Source organism: Tubulanus polymorphus, chromosome 6 (assembly GCF_964204645.1).
Source record: "Tubulanus polymorphus chromosome 6, tnTubPoly1.2, whole genome shotgun sequence".
NCBI lineage: Eukaryota > Metazoa > Nemertea > Palaeonemertea > Tubulaniformes > Tubulanidae > Tubulanus > Tubulanus polymorphus.
This window is the reverse complement of record NC_134030.1, coordinates 8,728,343-8,749,188: the sequence shown is the minus strand read 5'-3', so window position 1 is coordinate 8,749,188 and position 20,846 is coordinate 8,728,343. Positions and strand designations below refer to the sequence as shown.

At 45.0% G+C, this 20,846-nt stretch overlaps 1 protein-coding gene across 2 annotated transcripts in view; it reads left to right on the top strand.

Annotated features, from left to right (window-relative positions):
* Nucleotides 1–20,846, top strand: part of LOC141907075 (uncharacterized) — a 30,625-nt gene that overhangs the window by 7,301 nt on the left and 2,478 nt on the right. Inside the window, exons 13-16 of one of the 2 annotated variants that reach the window (XM_074796645.1) lie at nt 9,304–9,435; nt 9,588–9,641; nt 13,625–13,777; nt 14,372–14,430. In XM_074796645.1, coding sequence (XP_074652746.1) covers nt 9,304–9,435; nt 9,588–9,637 — 182 coding nt within the window. In that variant the 3' untranslated portion in view covers nt 9,638–9,641; nt 13,625–13,777; nt 14,372–14,430. Of the gene's footprint in view, nt 1–9,303; nt 9,436–9,587; nt 9,642–11,027; nt 13,778–14,371; nt 14,431–20,846 lie in introns of both variants that reach the window. The other variant, XM_074796644.1, reaches the window with a different exon arrangement.

Sequence of the window (20,846 nt, the reverse complement as noted above, 5' to 3'; positions counted from 1 at the left end):
AACATAATACATCTATTGTGATTGGTAAATTTCACTTAAAATACTTTATATATTCTTTCATACAATGTGAGAGTGCGATTCTAAATTTGCTTTGAAAAAGGATGAATTCGTTTCATTGTGTCAGAATTGTAAATAATACTACACGTTCAGTATTATAGACATATCGTCCATGATAATCTGCCCTCCATTTCAAATCCATTTTTCACATGCATGTAGACAACTGATGTTGAGTTGATAATTTATGTTGTGGATTAGGATTGAGGGTTTCGGTCGTCATAAATGATAAACGTGGCACATTTGCCATTTTAATTAAAAGATAGGTAAAAAGTACTATGAACCCTATGAATATATGTCCTATAGCGTCATTGTCAATTTGTTGCCATCCATTATAAACTGTTCATAAAATAATCTGGCAGCGTAATAATCATTTTGAGCAGGATTTTTTAGAAATCATGGGGAAATTATTGGTGTGTTGATGTCGATCAAAATCCAACTGTGTATGGAATCAATAACGAGGGAAGAAGCCAAACATTGTGCACCTGGGCCCAGTTCCATGGTCATGGCTTAGACTTAAGACCAATCTAAGACCATCTTAGTTCTATAACCAATCTAACAACTTAAGACCAGTCTTAAGATTTAAGACCATTTTCTCAACTGAGGAACCAGCCCCAGGATTAGTGTGGCAGGGTTTCATATGGTGGCAATCCTGTGCCATCAGGTTCGAATCCCTGCTGTGGGAGTACGCATTTCTTTTGGATGAACTTATGAATCGTTGAATAAAAATGACATTGATTTTTTGTGGCAATTACCATACTATTTGCTGACCAAAGGGTTGGTCATTCATAGAATATTTGTCATACAAGTGTAGCAGATTTTTAAATTTTCTTAAGAAATCCATACATCTTTACCGAGTAAGAAGTATATGTAAAACCTGAAGGAATCATTGCATGACAATAATTGAGTGAATACAAAATTTTAGATTTACAAACTAATGCCGAATAGTCAACATGTGGGTGCTACTGGTTCAAGCATGAACATCATACATATTTCCATCGAGTACTGTACCCTTTCCTATGGTTTTTGCCAATATTTTCTAAATTTGGATTTATCGCCAATGGTTTTTCTATACGACCCGGCCCTGCGGTATTGCATTTAGCCACCGGCGAAATCCGCCATCTTTTTTCTTGGCGTTCTCGCAGTAGAACGCGTTGGATTTTTTCGCCGTAAAAATCTGGGAATTAGGATATTAGGGAGTTTTCACTCTCGTAACGGTGAGTCCGTTCGGTTTGGGGGTTATCCCTGATTTCTTTTTTTCCGTAAGAATTTTATTTACAAATATAATTTGATTGAATTGAATTGAATTGTTTTGATTTGTAACAGGATAATTATGCCACCCCCTCCTAAGGGTCAGCATCGTGGCGGGGAGGGATGCGGGCATTTGTTTGGCGCCTGGGACAACCACGATTCATGTGCGTCGTGCAGGCGCAAATCCGGTCAAATATGTGCAAGGAGCAATCCTTGCAATATTTGCGTCGTGTGGTCCGAGGACCTTTGGCTTCGGGCCGATAAGGCTCTTAAACTAAGAGATCGTCGTCGAGTTAGCAGGGATTCGTCGGTTTCGGCCGATGTGCCAACCGACGTTTCTAATCCTGTTTCTTATCGTAAAGCGGAGCGGTCGCCGGTCGTTCAGGTACGATCGGCTTCCCAACTCCGTTCACCGGGGAAGAACGCTGGTTCACCGGCACCGGTCTCCGGTCATTCACCGGTCTCTGGTCGTTCACCGGTTCGGCCGGTTCGGCCGGTTCAGACTACATGTTCGGAACCGAGCGCGCGCCGCGGTAGTCGCGAACGGCCCGCACCGGTTCGGTCGGTACCGGTCCGGTCCGGGTCGGGCATCGGTCCGGTTCGGTCCGGTTCGGCCACCGGTCCGGTCCAGACGTCGTCCGGTACAAAACATCCGGTACGTTCATCGTCTGATTCTGATCGTCGCTCCGGGGATAGAGCTCGCTCTCCCACTAGATTTAGACGCCGGGAGCGTAATAAACGAGCAAGATCTCCTTCTCGCAGATCAAGGTTTGATCGCGAGAGGGACTACGATCGTTATTGTCGGAAGTTTCGCCGTCGGTCTTCTCATCGTTCGTCGACGTCGGTTAGCGATGAAAGCGATTCTTCTAGTAGGTCACGATCCCGTTCGAGGGACCGTCACCGAAGTCGGCATGATCGTCGGGATACTGGAAAATACCTGACTCAGAAGGATTTCCATGTATTTGAGGAGAAAATTTTAAACTTGTTATCTTCGTCGCAACAAGTCGCTGCAACTTCTACAACAGGTAAGCCTATTCCTGATTGTCCGGTTAGAAGTTCGCCAGCCCACTCAGTTTTTCGGAATTCTGACTCTGAATTCCTGGATGCTGCGGTAGGGTCTGATTTCAATGAGGATCCGGTCCCAGAGGCGGCAATTCCTTCTGGGGTCGTTCCTGTCGCAAGCAATTGTGGGTTGCCCCAGACGATGGGGGCTTCCCTGGCTCGCAATGTATCTCCGTCCCGTTCAGTTTTATCCGAACCAGCGGGGGACATGCCATTTAGAGCGATGATAAGTGAGTTCTTTGTCAAGCACGGGGCAACTCGCGCTAAGCCCACAGCAGCTCCTCTGGTCGGTGAGTCAATGGAAGCTTATCGCCCTCCGGACTCCGATCTTAACGTTTTACGGGAATCGTCAGCGGTTTCAAGAGAATGGGCTCGATTGGATACGCAATTATGGGGTGAATGTCGGCCTGGAACTTTTTCATTTCCCCCTCCAGAACGGGGTATGAAATCTGGGAAATATTTTAGTTCAACCGATCCACCTATAGGCGCATTTCGCTCGGCGTATTACGCAACTCCAGGTGCTGTGGATCACAGTCATAACTGCCTGGATGCTGATTATACTTTGATCAGCCCGGATACTGTTACAGCACAGTCGGGTATTCGTTTGCCTAAGTCCGGTTTGGTGGCCATGACGTCAATCCTGGACAATCTTACCAGGGTTGGTTCGTTTCAAGATATGGCACTTAAGGTGTTGACGGGTGAGCTTCGCGAGACTCACGCCGCCGTTCATGCGGGCTCCGACCCAGAGTCAGTTGCCCTAAAACTGGAGGGAATGGACCGGATTATCCAATCTTTGGCTCGGTCTGTTTCGCATGTAATTCCGTTGTCGGTTCGGGGTCAGGCTAATCTGGTGTTAGCCTCCCGTCAGTCAGTGATGGACTCCAGTGCCAAAACTCGTCTACCGGATATGGTGTCCAATGCTTTGCTGAGAGCCCCATTGGGGACGTCTTCACGTCTCTTCTCCGGTTGGTGCGCTCCGGTTTCCGCAGAGCTGAGGAAGATTCGGGAGGTTCAGGCCAAGTCCAACCCCCGAACTCCGTGGAAAAAGCGTTCTGGTCCGACGCCGGCGGCGCAAGGTTCGGCACGGACGCAAACAGGACCATCTCAAACTTCAGCGCTTTCTCAGGCGGCTTCGGATGCCGGTTGGAGAACTAGCGCGCAACTTCAACAATCGTGTCAAGCCTCGTCCGGTCGTAACAGTTCCGGTTCGTATCGAGGCAAGGGGAAGGCTCCAAAAAGGGGCTCTTCCTTTCGGAAAAACTCGAAATGAATTCTTGGGACCAGTGGGAGGTTGTCTGCAGCAGGCAGCAACCCACTGGTCCGACCTCTTTGGAGACGGTTGGCCCTCCCGGGTCGTCTCTCGGGGCTACCGTCTCCGTTTCCTAAGGCGACCGCGCCTGATGAGGTCACCTCCCGACATGCGGCCAAAACCAGGTCAGGAGGCCTTAATCTCTCCGGCTCTCAAGGAACTGGCAGAGAAGGGAGCGATAGAACCAGTTTGCAACGAAACTTCTCCCGGCTGGTTTTCTCGAATATTCATGGTACCAAAGGCCACAGGGGGTCAACGGACAGTGATAGATCTGTCATCCCTCAATCGGCACCTAGACATTCCAAGGTTCCGGATGACCAAGCCCAAGGACGTGATTCAAGGGCTCCGTCCGGGTCAATGGGCGGCTTCATTGGACCTGAAAGATGCTTACTTTCAGGTTCCAATTCACCCAAAATCTCGGCGATTTCTCAGGATAAAGTGGAAAGGCCGCCAGTTCCAATTCAGGTCTCTTCCATTTGGCCTCAGTACGGCCCCGTGGGTTTTCACCAAGTTGGTCAAGTCAGTTCAGAAGGTACTTCAGTCAAGGGGTGTTCGACTGTTCGTTTACCTCGACGACTGGTTAATAGTCGCGAATTCGGCTCAGGAATGTCGGGAGGCAATGACCTCAGTCTTGGACGTAGTCCATCAGCTAGGGTTCCGCGTAAACAGGGAAAAATCTCAGTTGACGCCGGCCCAACAGTTCACTTATCTCGGCATGGACTTCGATCTCCGAATCGGCAAAGTCTTTCCGTCTATGGTTCGAGTGGCCAAACTTCAAGAAGCTGTAGCGGGAGTGTCCACAACCCCGAGAACAGCTCGTTACTGGTCACGGCTTCTAGGCTCCATCAGCTCCATGGGTCTGGTGGTGCCCTTAGGCCGCCTCAGAAGCAGGCGCTTGCAACAATATTGGAAGGTCTTCTGGTCTCAGTCGAAGGGCAACTGGGAGGCCTTGATTCCCGTACCTCCAACCGATCTAAGTCCGGATCTTCAGTGGTGGGCGGCCACTACGAATCTTCGGCTCGGGGTGTCACTAGCCCCGTTAGAGGCTCCAGTTCGTGTATTCACGGATGCCAGTCACCAAGGTTGGGGGGCACATCTGGAGAACCGAGTCAAAGCCGGGAAATGGTCTCGCTACGAGGCCACCAACCACATAAATTTCCTAGAAATGCTGGCCGTGTGGAAGGCCCTGAAGTTCTTTCACAGGAGAGTGGAGGGCCACCACGTTTGGCTAGCCACAGACAATTCAACAGTGAGGGCTTACCTCCAGAACCAAGGGGGCACTCACTCAGAAACCCTCACAGGTCTGTCGGCCAAAATTCTTCTTTGGTGCCAGACAAAGGGCGTGTCCCTGACTGTGGCACATTTAGCAGGGAAAAGGAACGTGATGGCCGATGCTCTGTCTCGTCGAGGTCAGGCTATTGCGACAGAATGGGTTCTCCACCAAGAAGTAGCCGATCGGGTTCGGGGCATTTTTGGCAATCCGCTGCTGGATCTGTTTGCCACCCGGTTCAATCGGAGGTGTCCTCTGTTTGTGTCCCCGTTTCCAGACGCGGAAGCGTGGGGGGTCGATGCCTTCTCTCTGGACTGGTCGGGGATGCATGCGTATGCGTTCCCGCCCACACCAGTCCTGCCGCGCTTACTGGATCAAATAGAGAGATCAGTCAATTGCAACATAGTTCTGGTAGCACCATGTTGGCCGGCTCAGAAATGGTTCCTACCACTTCTCAACCTACTGTGCGACAACCCCAGGATTCTTCCGAATTTCCCATCGCTTCTGTCTCAGGGGATCTTTCGGCATCATCCAAACAGCCAGTGGTTAAATCTGCTCGCCTGGCCATTGTCCAGCGATCCTTGTCAGCTTCAGGCTTTTCAGAACAGGCTGCCTCCTTTATCGCAGGATCTAAGCGGCCATCAACAAGTACCATTTACGATGCCAAGTGGAGTCATTTTGCGGATTGGTGTGCTGCAGGGGAAATTGATCCATGCTCACCCTCTGTAGCTCAATTGGCAGATTTTTTACTGCACCTATTTGTAGCAAAAGGTTTACAGGTCATAACTATTAAAGGTTACCGCTCCGCGATTTCTCATACATTGCGTGCTTCTGGATGGCCAAATGTAGCAGGGGATCATCGGATATCCCAGCTGGTTGCTGGGTTTTCTATTTCCCGGCCTCGGGTAACAAGGACAGTTCCACCATGGGATCTGTCTGTAATTTTGAAGAAGTTAATGGAGGCTCCATTTGAACCTCTTTCGGCAGCGTCTTTTGCAAATTTGTCAAAAAAGACTGTATTTTTGCTGTTCTTGGCTTGCTCGGCCCGTCGCTCTGAGATTCATGCGCTTTCAGTCCGACCAGGTCACATTGTCTTTGGGCCAGCGAATGAATTTGTTTCGCTGCGGCCTGCTTTGGAATTTTTGGCAAAGAACCAACGACCAGGCTCGGTTGGGCGTCAATGGCGAATTAAAGCCCTAAAACATCGAGTGGAACCGGGCATCCCGGACAGGACTTTATGTCCTGTGCGGGCGTTGTGTTTCTATTTAGATCGCTCTGCTTCACGGAGGGGTTCACGGGAGCGGTTATTTATTCCGCTGCTGGATCACCTAAAGGGTGATATTTCGCGGGACACAGTAGCCCGATGGGTCTCTTCAATGATCAAGGACATTTTATTGAAGGAGAATCTTTCCTCGGAGGGAGTCGTTTCTCATCAAGTGAGGTCTATGGCTACTTCCTGCGCAGCCTTTTCGGGTGCTCCGTTGGAGGAAGTCTGTCGGGCCGCCTTTTGGAATTCACCGTCGACATTCACGTCATTTTATTTACGGGATGTTTCAGGCCAGTTAGGCTCATTAGCTTCACTGGGTCCTGTTGTCATGGCTCAAGGTGTCCGTTCTTTCCGATCGGACCCTTTAGTGTAGAATATTTATGTAGCATTATCAGGATCACAGGGGGTGTATCCTTGTACATAGTTTGGGCTCATATCTGCAAGTATTAATTTCGCAAAATTCTGGGGGGGGCCCCTGAGCTGGACGGACTCACTGTGGCCAACCGGTCTTCCCTGTGCTACAGTGCTCCATTCCGTGCTTGGGTAAGTGCTCTCTTTTTCCCTCTTACCTTGCGTTTGAGCGGTGGTTTTTCTATCTACCTTTCCCACCATCCTTGTGCTAGGCTAGTCTAGCAAAAACCATAGGAAAGGGTACAGTACTCGATGGAAATATTACAATTTTTGGAACTAAAATTTGTATTTCCGAGTAGTACTTACCCTTTCCTATGGTGGGAATCCCGCCCACCTGCCCCGCATAGCTGTTTTTTTTTGGTCTGCTATGACGAAAAAAGATGGCGGATTTCGCCGGTGGCTAAATGCAATACCGCAGGGCCGGGTCGTATAGAAAAACCATTGGCGATAAATCCAAATTTAGAAAATATTGGCAAAAACCATAGGAAAGGGTAAGTACTACTCGGAAATACAAATTTTAGTTCCAAAAATTGTAATTTTGCCTTGTCCGTTTTACTGTCGGTAGAAACAATTTTTGAAGTCCTGAATAGCAGAATAATGATAGAATTGAATTGAATGTATTATGGGGATGAGAAAATAATTTTCTACGAGGAAATTTATGTAGACAAGGTACATATTTTTCGGACAATCAAAAAAAGCATATTTCAGTGACCGTAGGATCACTCCTTTTCCGAGGGGTGAATTGGTGAGGAAACTGCGTTCATGGTGATAACAAAAAATATTGTAAGACATATTGTACAAATTTTTACATCACTCCCTATATACCAAATATACTAAAAAAATATTGACATCGATATGCCACACAATCGTTAAAGTATCTTTTTCGGGTATAAGGTAGTTGCAGTAGTATTTGCAGTAAATAGGTACTGAATTAATGTTGATAAACCTTTTAGTACCAAAATACCAACAGTTATAGGATTAATTCCTGTGTAAAACCACGGGTAGTCATTCTACATCTATTGCGTCTGTTGTCGAAGGATGATGAAAGTTATCGAGTTTTCAGTAGTAGTACCTGCGATGTGTTATAATAAACTGACCCGCTTTATCTACTCCCGCCCCTTTCGAAATTTCCTACTCCGCTTTCGACGCGCAAATCTTTCCCACGAAGTAGGCGCGGATTTCCTTGCCGAGTAATAGATAGATGTAAAAGTTAACGGAATAGTTGCACGATAGCAACTGAGTGAATATGCTTAAAAGATAAAGTTTAAGCTTCAGACTAAACGGCAAGTACGGAATCATCGTAGACGGTATAGTCAACACTGCGAACGTGAGCGAAACGGTGACGAGCATCACCGTCGTCCGTTTCGCCTTGGCCGATTTGTTTATTTCGGTCGAAGCCACTTTCGAACCTCTTAATAGCTGAACGGTAATGATCGAATTGAGCGTTACGATCAGAAATATGGGAAGGAAATAGGTGCTGACGATCATCGTAACGAACAACGGGAAAATGTTCTCGACGACCTCGTAAAAGCATCCGTGTTCGTCGTGGAAGAATAGCTTTTTCGACGGGTGAATCGGCAAGAAAACGGCGTTCAACGCGACGATGAACAAGATGACGCAACGCGCGAATTTCGGCGTGCACACCAGACGAGCCGTGAACGGGAAGAGCACGACTGCAGCGCGTTCAAGCGTTATGGCTACTAGTAGCCACGAGCTGGTGAAACCGAAGAAATTGAGCACAAATTCGTAGAATCGGCAGCTCATCACGGATTTCATTATCATTATCGGCGCGCTGCTGATGTGCAAGAGAATGAATTGCACCAGAGGCATCGACGTATAATAGTTACAAATCAGGAAATCGCATGCCGATAAAACGATGAGGTAATTCGCGTACGATAAATGCCTGAATCGGCGACTGGTCATTATCATGAAAGTGGCCGAATTCCCGAAGACGCCCGCGACGAATACGACCAGCATAACGGCAATCGAAGACCGGCGTTCGTTGCCTGGTGTCTGGTCTTCAAGCGACATGAGTAGAACGTAACTGGCGAAAGGTCGCTCCATGAACACACCAGTCGAGTTCATGATTCCGCCCAAACGTGGGTTTATGAGCCGTAGATCGTCCATAATGAAAAATTTTGATTTAATTTCGCGAACGCTTCGTCAAAATCAACTAAGGTCTATTGTGAAATCAAGTACAGTACCAATGAATTGAATATCACATTTTACCGCGTCTAAACTGATTAGGACGATTTGAATCGAACGTTCACTCATAAATTTGATGAAATCATGCCGTATGATACGAACAACGAATTGTGTTGAAATGATTAAATTTATTTGTAGTACCAGTGCCGGTGAATGAAGCGAATGCAGCGTTTTGTGCTTGTATTGTATGACAGTCAGCGTTTACTTATTGAGCGTCCAGTTACACTCAATATCCATCCGGTATTATATATCTTTGCTGGAGTCAATTGTCAAGTCAGGATAGTATAGAAAATACATATACATATACATTCTTTTGAGAATCATCTAGATATTTTTTTAACTTGTTTGTTAGCATTTTTTTCGGCTTTCTTTTTCGATTGATTGTAAATAATCTTTGCAGGAATATCGTTCATTACGATCTAGCGATTTGAGCAACCTATATATGGGTGACATAACGAATTGTTATATTTTCAGGTGGTAATGACTGGCAACAAGGAGGTAACGCTAGCAATATGGGCTCCGGCTACCAACAGGATAGTTATGGAGGTGGCCCGATGAAAGGAGGGCGAGACTTCTCGCAGCGTCAAAGCGGTGGACCCTACGGAGGTGAGTGCTTTTACAATAACAATGTCGCAAGCTGCTAGAACGTCAATGTATGTACGGTAGATCAAACACTTATTTTAAGTAAACGTGAACAACATTGATATATCACTCCCACTGGTTTAAAGGTATAATTGTTTTTTCTTAAACGTTTTTAGGAGGCTATAGCTCGCAGGGTGGTGGAGGAGGTGGATATGGCCGGCGATAAGAAGGTAAGTGTTTCGCAAGCCAGTACGAGATGAATATTATGTGATGGTGTTTCAATTAACAGAGTTAGAGTTTATGGGTCACTTTGTTGAATTTGTTCCATATTGGACAAAGTTGTAGTAGTAGTGATGATCATATGATGTAAGAACACCATTCTAGTAATCTCAATCTGGTCAATGATACTGTGATGAAATTGAGACGGAATCCTTGGTTTATTCTTGTCGTTCATTCCTGCTTAATTGCATAATGCATTTCAAACTGACAAAAAATGGATCGGGACCATTGCCTAAGGGTGCAAGGTCCTGTTAGCGTGGATTTCTTAAGTTGTCCGTGTAGTACATGATTGGTCTTAAGTAGATATCACATCCGCGACTTTTCTAAAATTCAGTGTGTTCAGTAAAATGTTCAGTGAACTTGGTCCAGATGTAATGATTATAGATTCCAGAGTTAAGCTGATGAAATATAGATTGATATATTTTTTAATTCAAGTTAATGGCACTGCATTGAATGCACTTGTTTTTCTGACTAACGATATAACTGCTCAAATCCAGGGTCCCTACAACTCCTCGATTCCTTAGTAACTTTCTAAACTAGGAAATACGTTTAAAGGTGCTTGAAACTCCTTTATTTAGCAAAATGTCCAAAATTTCTTTAAAGCTTCAATTTTGAGGAATATGCAACCATAGGAATGTCTACATAAGATATATGTACAGATAACTACGCCTATGTAGTACTGTTGGGACTAGGATTTGTTTCACCTTACTTGGTGGTTACCGAATTAGAAACTGAGTTTGGATAGTGTTAAAGATAAAATTTGCTTAAAGAACCACTTATTTGCCGGTTTAATGAAATGAACAGTACCGATTTAGGAGGAGTTTACAGTGATGTGAAAAGTCATGCAGACACTTCCGGAAATTTCGTTTTCCTTTAAAACTCCTTAATTCTGGAATGACTGATCTGTAGGGACCCTGTCATCCTAAATTTCACATATTGCAGGTTTCTTGTTAGTGAATTATTTCTGCCAGTAAGAGACCGGTATATATAGTTTATTTTTCAACTCGGTCGTAGCAGTAATTTTTAAAGCACCTTTCCGCCAGGGTTTATCTCCGCATCTTAAACAATTTAATACAAGTGAAGAATAAATGTTGAATGCAACCAGAACGCACTCTTTTGTTAGATAAACATGGTCAGATGTGTCATTGAAAGGCGATGAGAAATTGCTTAATCGGTCATTTGGCTTTTAGTTCTACAGCGCAGCCTGATAGAAGAAGACTGCTTGTCGATGGTCTATATGCTCTGTTCGTACCGTTTTGGTGCCCCAAGTGAATATTAATGTGTTTTCTATATGAATTGTTGTTATATTTTCATTGTTTCTTTCTATTGCTATATAGGCTAATTTGTACACATAAGTATCGATCACTTCGTCTCCCGTCAGAATAACGATGTCAATCGACAATGAACACAGATTTAAATAAGCACAGGACTCGTCGACCTCATCGGAAAACGCTCGGATTTCGTTGATTATAAATATAAGCCCTTTGAAAAAAATATCCGTTACCTACGTACCAGAAACGTTCTGGATGGACCGAACTTAAACTCTTAGGCTCTTGAGCCATTTTTGTGTAGGAAAGAAACTTCGCGGCGGCCTCCGCAGTTAGTGTACAGAAAAAAATTGTTTTAAAATACGTTCGTCGTAGAAAATTGTCAATGCAGCCGAAGGGTTTAAAATGAAACAAAAATGCGCGCGCAATTAAATGAACATTTTTTCGAAGAAAGGTTTTATGATTTTACGAGCTCTAGCTCGAAGCATTCGTGAAACTGAAGATTAGATGATTTACCTGGTAGTTGTGTAGAAAAACCTAATGTGCATTTTATGTAAATTTTTATTATTTTTCTATATATATATAATGTGTACGATTTTACTCGGAATTATTCGTCGGAGAGTTTGAAAAAAAAAAGAAAACGAATTCCTTAAACCTTATTATATTCGTAATGCTGTTGTGTTGTAAATCTCTTGAACGTTCACTGATCAATATTTGAGAACGCTGCATGGTAGGGCATTACTAAAGTCTCTTATAGCGAGGCACTGTCATACTTTATTCATTGTAAGTGGAAGTATTGTGTCAGCGATAAATCATGAATTTACTTCGTAGTAATAAAGTTGTATATAGTCCATTATATCTTAAAAAAAAGAAAAATTGATTTCAGTTTTTGTATAGATATTTAAACGAGCTTAAAGGTTTTACGTTTCGTGGCAGGAAGATAAAATCATCATGTTGGTTAACACCGCAGGAAAGCTATGCTTAGCTTAATTGTGCAGATTTAAATGAAATGTGAAATGTGCATTTATCATGCTGGAGTCATTGTTCTTTCTACCATGATATTTTGGCTGAAAACACCTGCTATTCTAATATTCGCGATAATCGGTTCATGGATGAAAGGGTTATTGTACGGAATCATTTCGGAAAGAACAAAGTTATTCAAATTTCTGGTTACTGAAATATATTGAATCAGATTTTTTTAAACAAGTAAGTACATTACCGTCTGATACAGGCATATAATGAGTCTGCTGACACAGTAGTCGAAATCAAAATGAAGGATTACTGAAACGTTGAAGAAAAATGTTTATTTCAACTCGAGCTAGCTTTTGTGAACTGTGGCATTCTTCCGAAAACTTAATTCAAAAGCAATGGTACGGGTTGGTTGAAAGGTACTACCATTCAATCATGCACAGTTTTAATGAATCAAAGTGAATGAATGAATACTGGAAAGCCGATTATGCTTGAATATGGAGTTAGTTAAGTGGTTGAATGTGTGCATCATTTCGCTTGCTATATTAGTTCCTAGATTTCAGTATTTTAAACGTAGACAGTGAAAATTGAATTCATTTGAGAATGGATATGGTGGAAGGAAAATTTGAGATCAAGCAGGATCGGATTAAGGGAAAAGATACTTTGAAATATTTCGTGTGAAAAAAATCCATCTTTTCTAAAAAATACAATTGAATCGAGCTGAAAGTCGAAATTCATTTTCCGGATGTGAGGTTATCGTTACCATTGCAGATGCGCTCCAAAAGTCAATGTCGGTAAAAACAAAGGTAAAGTATAAAAAAAATGATAATAGTCTAGTTATTGAATTTTTACATTTTTTTTTCTTATCAATGAAATGAATATTCTCGTAGTTGAAGCAGTGGTTGAGGAAGAAATGTTTTTTTTCTAGTAATCTCATTCGATCATCTTGGGTGTTGAATATTATTTAAGAGAATTAGAAATGATAAGAATCTCTCGGGCAGATCGGAAAATTTGTTATGTATACATGGAGAAAATTGCATTATTTTTCATCATATATTTGTTGAGGTTATTTTCCAGATCTCTCGAATCTCTGATTTAGATTTAGCGATAATCATTAGAATTGAAATAGCTTGAAATGGAAGCCAATATTCATAGTTCTTGTCTTAAAATAGTGGAAAGATTTCCGATCATTTAAGATATACATTAAACGTTCAATTTGGTTTTTTTTTTTTAAATTGAAACCTTGTCACGACACTTCGTAAAGACGTCTCCTAACTTGAGTTACATAACAATAAGTTGATCACGATGGGAACGAAATAATACGCACTGATTTAACCTAAAGTAATATCATGAAATAATCCTCGAAACAATAAGGTCTTAGCAAACCAAATTGAGATCATTGACATTTACCGATACATATGTGATGCTAAAATCATTTTCCTTTCAGCTTTAGTGCATTTCCTGACCCCAGACCCAGAGCTAATTTTAAGATATATTTCACCTAGTTCTTCAGTTTCAAGTGTATCCTTACTGAATGGTCCAAAAGCGTTAATTGAGCATTTCTCTTTTTAAATTCAACTAAAAGACGATTAACTTCTAAGAAAAAACTCCATTCTACTATTTGGTTGGCTCTGGGTTGCAAAGGATCGAAATATTTCAAAACTAACTTTGAAATACATACTTCATTTGATTTGTAGACATCGTCTTTGACAATAACTCTGACTTGTCTCACCAATGAACAGTTATACAGCTCTGGAGATGACTGAAGCATCCAACCTTTGGTAATGATCAGATGTGTCACTTGTGAATTGAGATGTTCTATGTTTTCTTGGGATGTAAACCTATTATAGGTAAGTGCTTATCAATTTGTGATGATAAAATGCCGAGATAAGAGGTTGTGGTTGTAGCAAGCAAATAAACCGCATTAATTAAGCCGGCTGGGATTCTGAATATTCTGTGAATGTTTCAGTGACTTACGATGCGTATATAAAAATCCTCTGAAAATTTTCTTTAGCGAGTGCTTAACATTTTGATAGTGTACTTCGCTAGGTTTTTTGGGGAATATGAAACAGTTGAAATTGTGCCTTCAATCGATACTATATTTTCAATATGAGGCCTCAATTCATCCTACAGTCTGTCACACTAGCTCTACATGAAACGTTTTGATTCGTTATATCAATAAAATAATTTGATTACTCCGTTGTATTCAAATAAATTTAGGTCATTGGTATACATACCAATAGAGGTAAAAGTTGTTCATTTACCACTGAACGAGTTCGTAATGATTTAATAGTGTACTTAGGTTTTTTGGGGGGATATGAGCAAGTTGAAATTATTCTTTTATAAGGTGCAACAATTGAATGCATTTTCATGATAAGTGTACTATAATTTCACAATATATTTTCTAGATTTTTAATTTGGAATTATCTACATTTTTTTAATAGGTGGAAACAGAGGAGGTTAGAAAGATGGCCAAGCTACAACCATGACGGATATGATCAAGGTAAAATGATTCTTGTGACTGAAATAATCGACTGGTATTTGTCAATTAAATGGTGTTCATATAGGTCATCTCTCGTTCAACAGTTCTATGAAGGGTTCCTAATGTTAATTAACATCACTGAATTTAGGACATCGGTTTATGCAGCAATAAAAGTAAACGTTGCATCAAAAAAATTGGTTAATTAGAACTGACTTAATTTTTTCGGTTTGCAAATTTTCTCCACAAAATATGCACGGATTTCTTTACCGAGTAAAAGGTAAATGTAGAAATTGATTGAATAGTTGCAAGACAGCATCTGAGTGAATACGTTTGAAAGGATATCTTTTAACTTCTGATCGATTGGTAACATTGGATTGACCGTAGATGGAACTGTCAGTGCAGCGAACGTGAGCGAAACTGTAACGAGCATGACCGTCGTACGTTTAGTTTTGCTTGTTTTATTATCAGTCGAAGCCACTTTCGTTGCTCTGAATAATTGAACGGTTGTAATAGAATTGAACGAGACGATGAGAATTAATGGTAGAAAATAATGAACTGTGATGAATATGATGAACGCGAGGTATGACCTCGTGACTCTTTCGTAAAAGCATCCTTGTTTATCGAGAAAGTGAATCTTTATCGTCGGGTGAATCGGTAAGAGAGCTGTGTTCAAAGTGAAAATAAACAAGATGACGCATCGCGCGAATTTAGGCGTGCACACCAGACGAGACGTGAACGGGAAGAGCACGACTGCCGTACGTTCTAGGGATATCGCTACTATCAACCACGAACTAGTGAAAGCAGCGGATGCAAGCAGAATTTCGTAGAAGCTGCAGCTGAGATGCGACTTCATGATGAATATCGGGCCGTGGCTGACGTGCAGGAGAACGAATTGTAGCATCGGCATCAATGTTAAGTAAATACAAGATATAAAATCGCACACTGAAAGAGTGATGAGATAGTTCGCGTACGATAGATATCTGAATCGGCGACTCGTCATTATCATGAAAGTGGCTGAATTTCCGAAGATGCCCGCTAAAAAAATGATGAGCATGGTAGTGGCTGAAACCGTACGAGTGTTGCCCGGTGTTTGGTGTTCCACGGACATCAGCAGGTAGAAACTGCTGAACGGTCGATGAAGTTTAACATGAGTTGAATTCATGGTAACAACAGAGACGAGCAATGCATAGGATAATAGACCCAGTTGTTGGAGAAGAGAAGAATGTGGAATGCCTCTTTATCTATCAATTTATCGAGTTAGATTTAATTTCTATTGGTGCTTCTAGGCTTAAGTAATTTTCTGTGGCATATATAGTACATCTACATGTAGCGTGATTTGTAAATTTCACTATTTCCGTCGAGTACTGTACCCTTTCCTATGGTTTTTGCCAATATTTTCTAAATTTGGATTTATCGCCAATGGTTTTTCTATACGACCCGGCCCTGCGGTATTGCATTTAGCCACCGGCGAAATCCGCCATCTTTTTTCTTGGCGTTCTCGCAGTAGAACGCGTTGGATTTTTTCGCCGTAAAAATCTAGGAATTAGGATATTAGGGAGTTTTTCACTCTCGTAACGGTGAGTCCGTTCGGTTTGGGGGTTATCCCTGATTTCTTTTTTTCCGTAAGAATTTTATTTACAAATATAATTTGATTGAATTGAATTGAATTGTTTTGATTTGTAACAGGATAATTATGCCACCCCCTCCTAAGGGTCAGCATCGTGGCGGGGAGGGATGCGGGCATTTGTTTGGCGCCTGGGACAACCACGATTCATGTGCGTCGTGCAGGCGCAAATCCGGTCAAATATGTGCAAGGAGCAATCCTTGCAATATTTGCGTCGTGTGGTCCGAGGACCTTTGGCTTCGGGCCGATAAGGCTCTTAAACTAAGAGATCGTCGTCGAGTTAGCAGGGATTCGTCGGTTTCGGGCGATGTGCCAACCGACGTTTCTAATCCTGTTTCTTATCGTAAAGCGGAGCGGTCGCCGGTCGTTCAGGTACGATCGGCTTCCCAACTCCGTTCACCGGGGAAGAACGCTGGTTCACCGGCACCGGTCTCCGGTCATTCACCGGTCTCTGGTCGTTCACCGGTTCGGCCGGTTCGGCCGGTTCAGACTACATGTTCGGAACCGAGCGCGCGCCGCGGTAGTCGCGAACGGCCCGCACCGGTTCGGTCGGTACCGGTCCGGTCCGGGTCGGGCATCGGTCCGGTTCGGTCCGGTTCGGCCACCGGTCCGGTCCAGACGTCGTCCGGTACAAAACATCCGGTACGTTCATCGTCTGATTCTGATCGTCGCTCCGGGGATAGAGCTCGCTCTCCCACTAGATTTAGACGCCGGGAGCGTAATAAACGAGCAAGATCTCCTTCTCGCAGATCAAGGTTTGATCGCGAGAGGGACTACGATCGTTATTGTCGGAAGTTTCGCCGTCGGTCTTCTCATCGTTCGTCGACGTCGGTTAGCGATGTAAGCGATTCTTCTAGTAGGTCACGATCCCGTTCGAGGGACCGTCACCGAAGTCGGCATGATCGTCGGGATACTGGAAAATACCTGACTCAGAAGGATTTCCATGTATTTGAGGAGAAAATTTTAAACTTGTTATCTTCGTCGCAACAAGTCGCTGCAACTTCTACAACAGGTAAGCCTATTCCTGATTGTCCGGTTAGAAGTTCGCCAGCCCACTCAGTTTTTCGGAATTCTGACTCTGAATTCCTGGATGCTGCGGTAGGGTCTGATTTCAATGAGGATCCGGTCCCAGAGGCGGCAATTCCTTCTGGGGTCGTTCCTGTCGCAAGCAATTGTGGGTTGCCCCAGACGATGGGGGCTTCCCTGGCTCGCAATGTATCTCCGTCCCGTTCAGTTTTATCCGAACCAGCGGGGGACATGCCATTTAGAGCGATGATAAGTGAGTTCTTTGTCAAGCACGGGGCAACTCGCGCTAAGCCCACAGCAGCTCCTCTGGTCGGTGAGTCAATGGAAGCTTATCGCCCTCCGGACTCCGATCTTAACGTTTTACGGGAATCGTCAGCGGTTTCAAGAGAATGGGCTCGATTGGATACGCAATTATGGGGTGAATGTCGGCCTGGAACTTTTTCATTTCCCCCTCCAGAACGGGGTATGAAATCTGGGAAATATTTTAGTTCAACCGATCCACCTATAGGCGCATTTCGCTCGGCGTATTACGCAACTCCAGGTGCTGTGGATCACAGTCATAACTGCCTGGATGCTGATTATACTTTGATCAGCCCGGATACTGTTACAGCACAGTCGGGTATTCGTTTGCCTAAGTCCGGTTTGGTGGCCATGACGTCAATCCTGGACAATCTTACCAGGGTTGGTTCGTTTCAAGATATGGCACTTAAGGTGTTGACGGGTGAGCTTCGCGAGACTCACGCCGCCGTTCATGCGGGCTCCGACCCAGAGTCAGTTGCCCTAAAACTGGAGGGAATGGACCGGATTATCCAATCTTTGGCTCGGTCTGTTTCGCATGTAATTCCGTTGTCGGTTCGGGGTCAGGCTAATCTGGTGTTAGCCTCCCGTCAGTCAGTGATGGACTCCAGTGCCAAAACTCGTCTACCGGATATGGTGTCCAATGCTTTGCTGAGAGCCCCATTGGGGACGTCTTCACGTCTCTTCTCCGGTTGGTGCGCTCCGGTTTCCGCAGAGCTGAGGAAGATTCGGGAGGTTCAGGCCAAGTCCAACCCCCGAACTCCGTGGAAAAAGCGTTCTGGTCCGACGCCGGCGGCGCAAGGTTCGGCACGGACGCAAACAGGACCATCTCAAACTTCAGCGCTTTCTCAGGCGGCTTCGGATGCCGGTTGGAGAACTAGCGCGCAACTTCAACAATCGTGTCAAGCCTCGTCCGGTCGTAACAGTTCCGGTTCGTATCGAGGCAAGGGGAAGGCTCCAAAAAGGGGCTCTTCCTTTCGGAAAAACTCGAAATGAATTCTTGGGACCAGTGGGAGGTTGTCTGCAGCAGGCAGCAACCCACTGGTCCGACCTCTTTGGAGACGGTTGGCCCTCCCGGGTCGTCTCTCGGGGCTACCGTCTCCGTTTCCTAAGGCGACCGCGCCTGATGAGGTCACCTCCCGACATGCGGCCAAAACCAAGTCAGGAGGCCTTAATCTCTCCGGCTCTCAAGGAACTGGCAGAGAAGGGAGCGATAGAACCAGTTTGCAACGAAACTTCTCCCGGCTGGTTTTCTCGAATATTCATGGTACCAAAGGCCACAGGGGGTCAACGGACAGTGATAGATCTGTCATCCCTCAATCGGCACCTAGACATTCCAAGGTTCCGGATGACCAAGCCCAAGGACGTGATTCAAGGGCTCCGTCCGGGTCAATGGGCGGCTTCATTGGACCTGAAAGATGCTTACTTTCAGGTTCCAATTCACCCAAAATCTCGGCGATTTCTCAGGATAAAGTGGAAAGGCCGCCAGTTCCAATTCAGGTCTCTTCCATTTGGCCTCAGTACGGCCCCGTGGGTTTTCACCAAGTTGGTCAAGTCAGTTCAGAAGGTACTTCAGTCAAGGGGTGTTCGACTGTTCGTTTACCTCGACGACTGGTTAATAGTCGCGAATTCGGCTCAGGAATGTCGGGAGGCAATGACCTCAGTCTTGGACTTAGTCCATCAGCTAGGGTTCCGCGTAAACAGGGAAAAATCTCAGTTGTCGCCGGCCCAACAGTTCACTTATCTCGGCATGGACTTCGATCTCCGAATCGGCAAAGTCTTTCCGTCTATGGTTCGAGTGGCCAAACTTCAAGAAGCTGTAGCGGGAGTGTCCACAACCCCGAGAACAGCTCGTTACTGGTCACGGCTTCTAGGCTCCATCAGCTCCATGGGTCTGGTGGTGCCCTTAGGCCGCCTCAGAAGCAGGCGCTTGCAACAATATTGGAAGGTCTTCTGGTCTCAGTCGAAGGGCAACTGGGAGGCCTTGATTCCCGTATCTCCAACCGATCTAAGTCCGGATCTTCAGTGGTGGGCGGCCACTACGAATCTTCGGCTCGGGGTGTCACTAGCCCCGTTAGAGGCTCCAGTTCGTGTATTCACGGATGCCAGTCACCAAGGTTGGGGGGCACATCTGGAGAACCGAGTCAAAGCCGGGAAATGGTCTCGCTACGAGGCCACCAACCACATAAATTTCCTAGAAATGCTGGCCGTGTGGAAGGCCCTGAAGTTCTTTCACAGGAGAGTGGAGGGCCACCACGTTTGGTTAGCCACAGACAATTCAACAGTGAGGGCTTACCTTCAGAACCAAGGGGGCACTCACTCAGAAACCCTCACAGGTCTGTCGGCCAAAATTCTTCTTTGGTGCCAGACAAAGGGCGTGTCCCTGACTGTGGCACATTTAGCAGGGAAAAGGAACGTGATGGCCGATGCTCTGTCTCGTCGAGGTCAGGCTATTGCGACAGAATGGGTTCTCCACCAAGAAGTAGCCGATCGGGTTCGGGGCATTTTTGGCAATCCGCTGCTGGATCTGTTTGCCACCCGGTTCAATCGGAGGTGTCCTCTGTTTGTGTCCCCGTTTCCAGACGCGGAAGCGTGGGGGGTCGATACCTTCTCTCTGGACTGGTCGGGGATGCATGCGTATGCGTTCCCGCCCACACCAGTCCTGCCGCGCTTACTGGATCAAATAGAGAGATCAGTCAATTGCAACATAGTTCTGGTAGCACCATGTTGGCCGGCTCAGAAATGGTTCCTACCACTTCTCAACCTACTGTGCGACAACCCCAGGATTCTTCCGAATTTCCCATCGCTTCTGTCTCAGGGGATCTTTCGGCATCATCCAAACAGCCAGTGGTTAAATCTGCTCGCCTGGCCATTGTCCAGCGATCCTTGTCAGCTTCAGGCTTTTCAGAACAGGCTGCCTCCTTTATCGCAGGATCTAAGCGGCCATCAACAAGTACCATTTACGATGCCAAGTGGAGTCATTTTGCGGATTGGTGTGCTGCAGGGGAAATTGATCCATGCTCACCCTCTGTAGCTCAATTGGCAGATTTTTTACTGCACCTATTTGTAGCAAAAGGTTTACAGGTCATAACTATTAAAGGTTACCGCTCCGCGATTTCTCATACATTGCGTGCTTCTGGATGGCCAAATGTAGCAGGGGATCATCGGATATCCCAGCTGGTTGCTGGGTTTTCTATTTCCCGGCCTCGGGTAACAAGGACAGTTCCACCATGGGATCTGTCTGTAATTTTGAAGAAGTTAATGGAGGCTCCATTTGAACCTCTTTCGGCAGCGTCTTTTGCAAATTTGTCAAAAAAGACTGTATTTTTGCTGTTCTTGGCTTGCTCGGCCCGTCGCTCTGAGATTCATGCGCTTTCAGTCCGACCAGGTCACATTGTCTTTGGGCCAGCGAATGAATTTGTTTCGCTGCGGCCTGCTTTGGAATTTTTGGCAAAGAACCAACGACAAGGCTCGGTTGGGCGTCAATGGC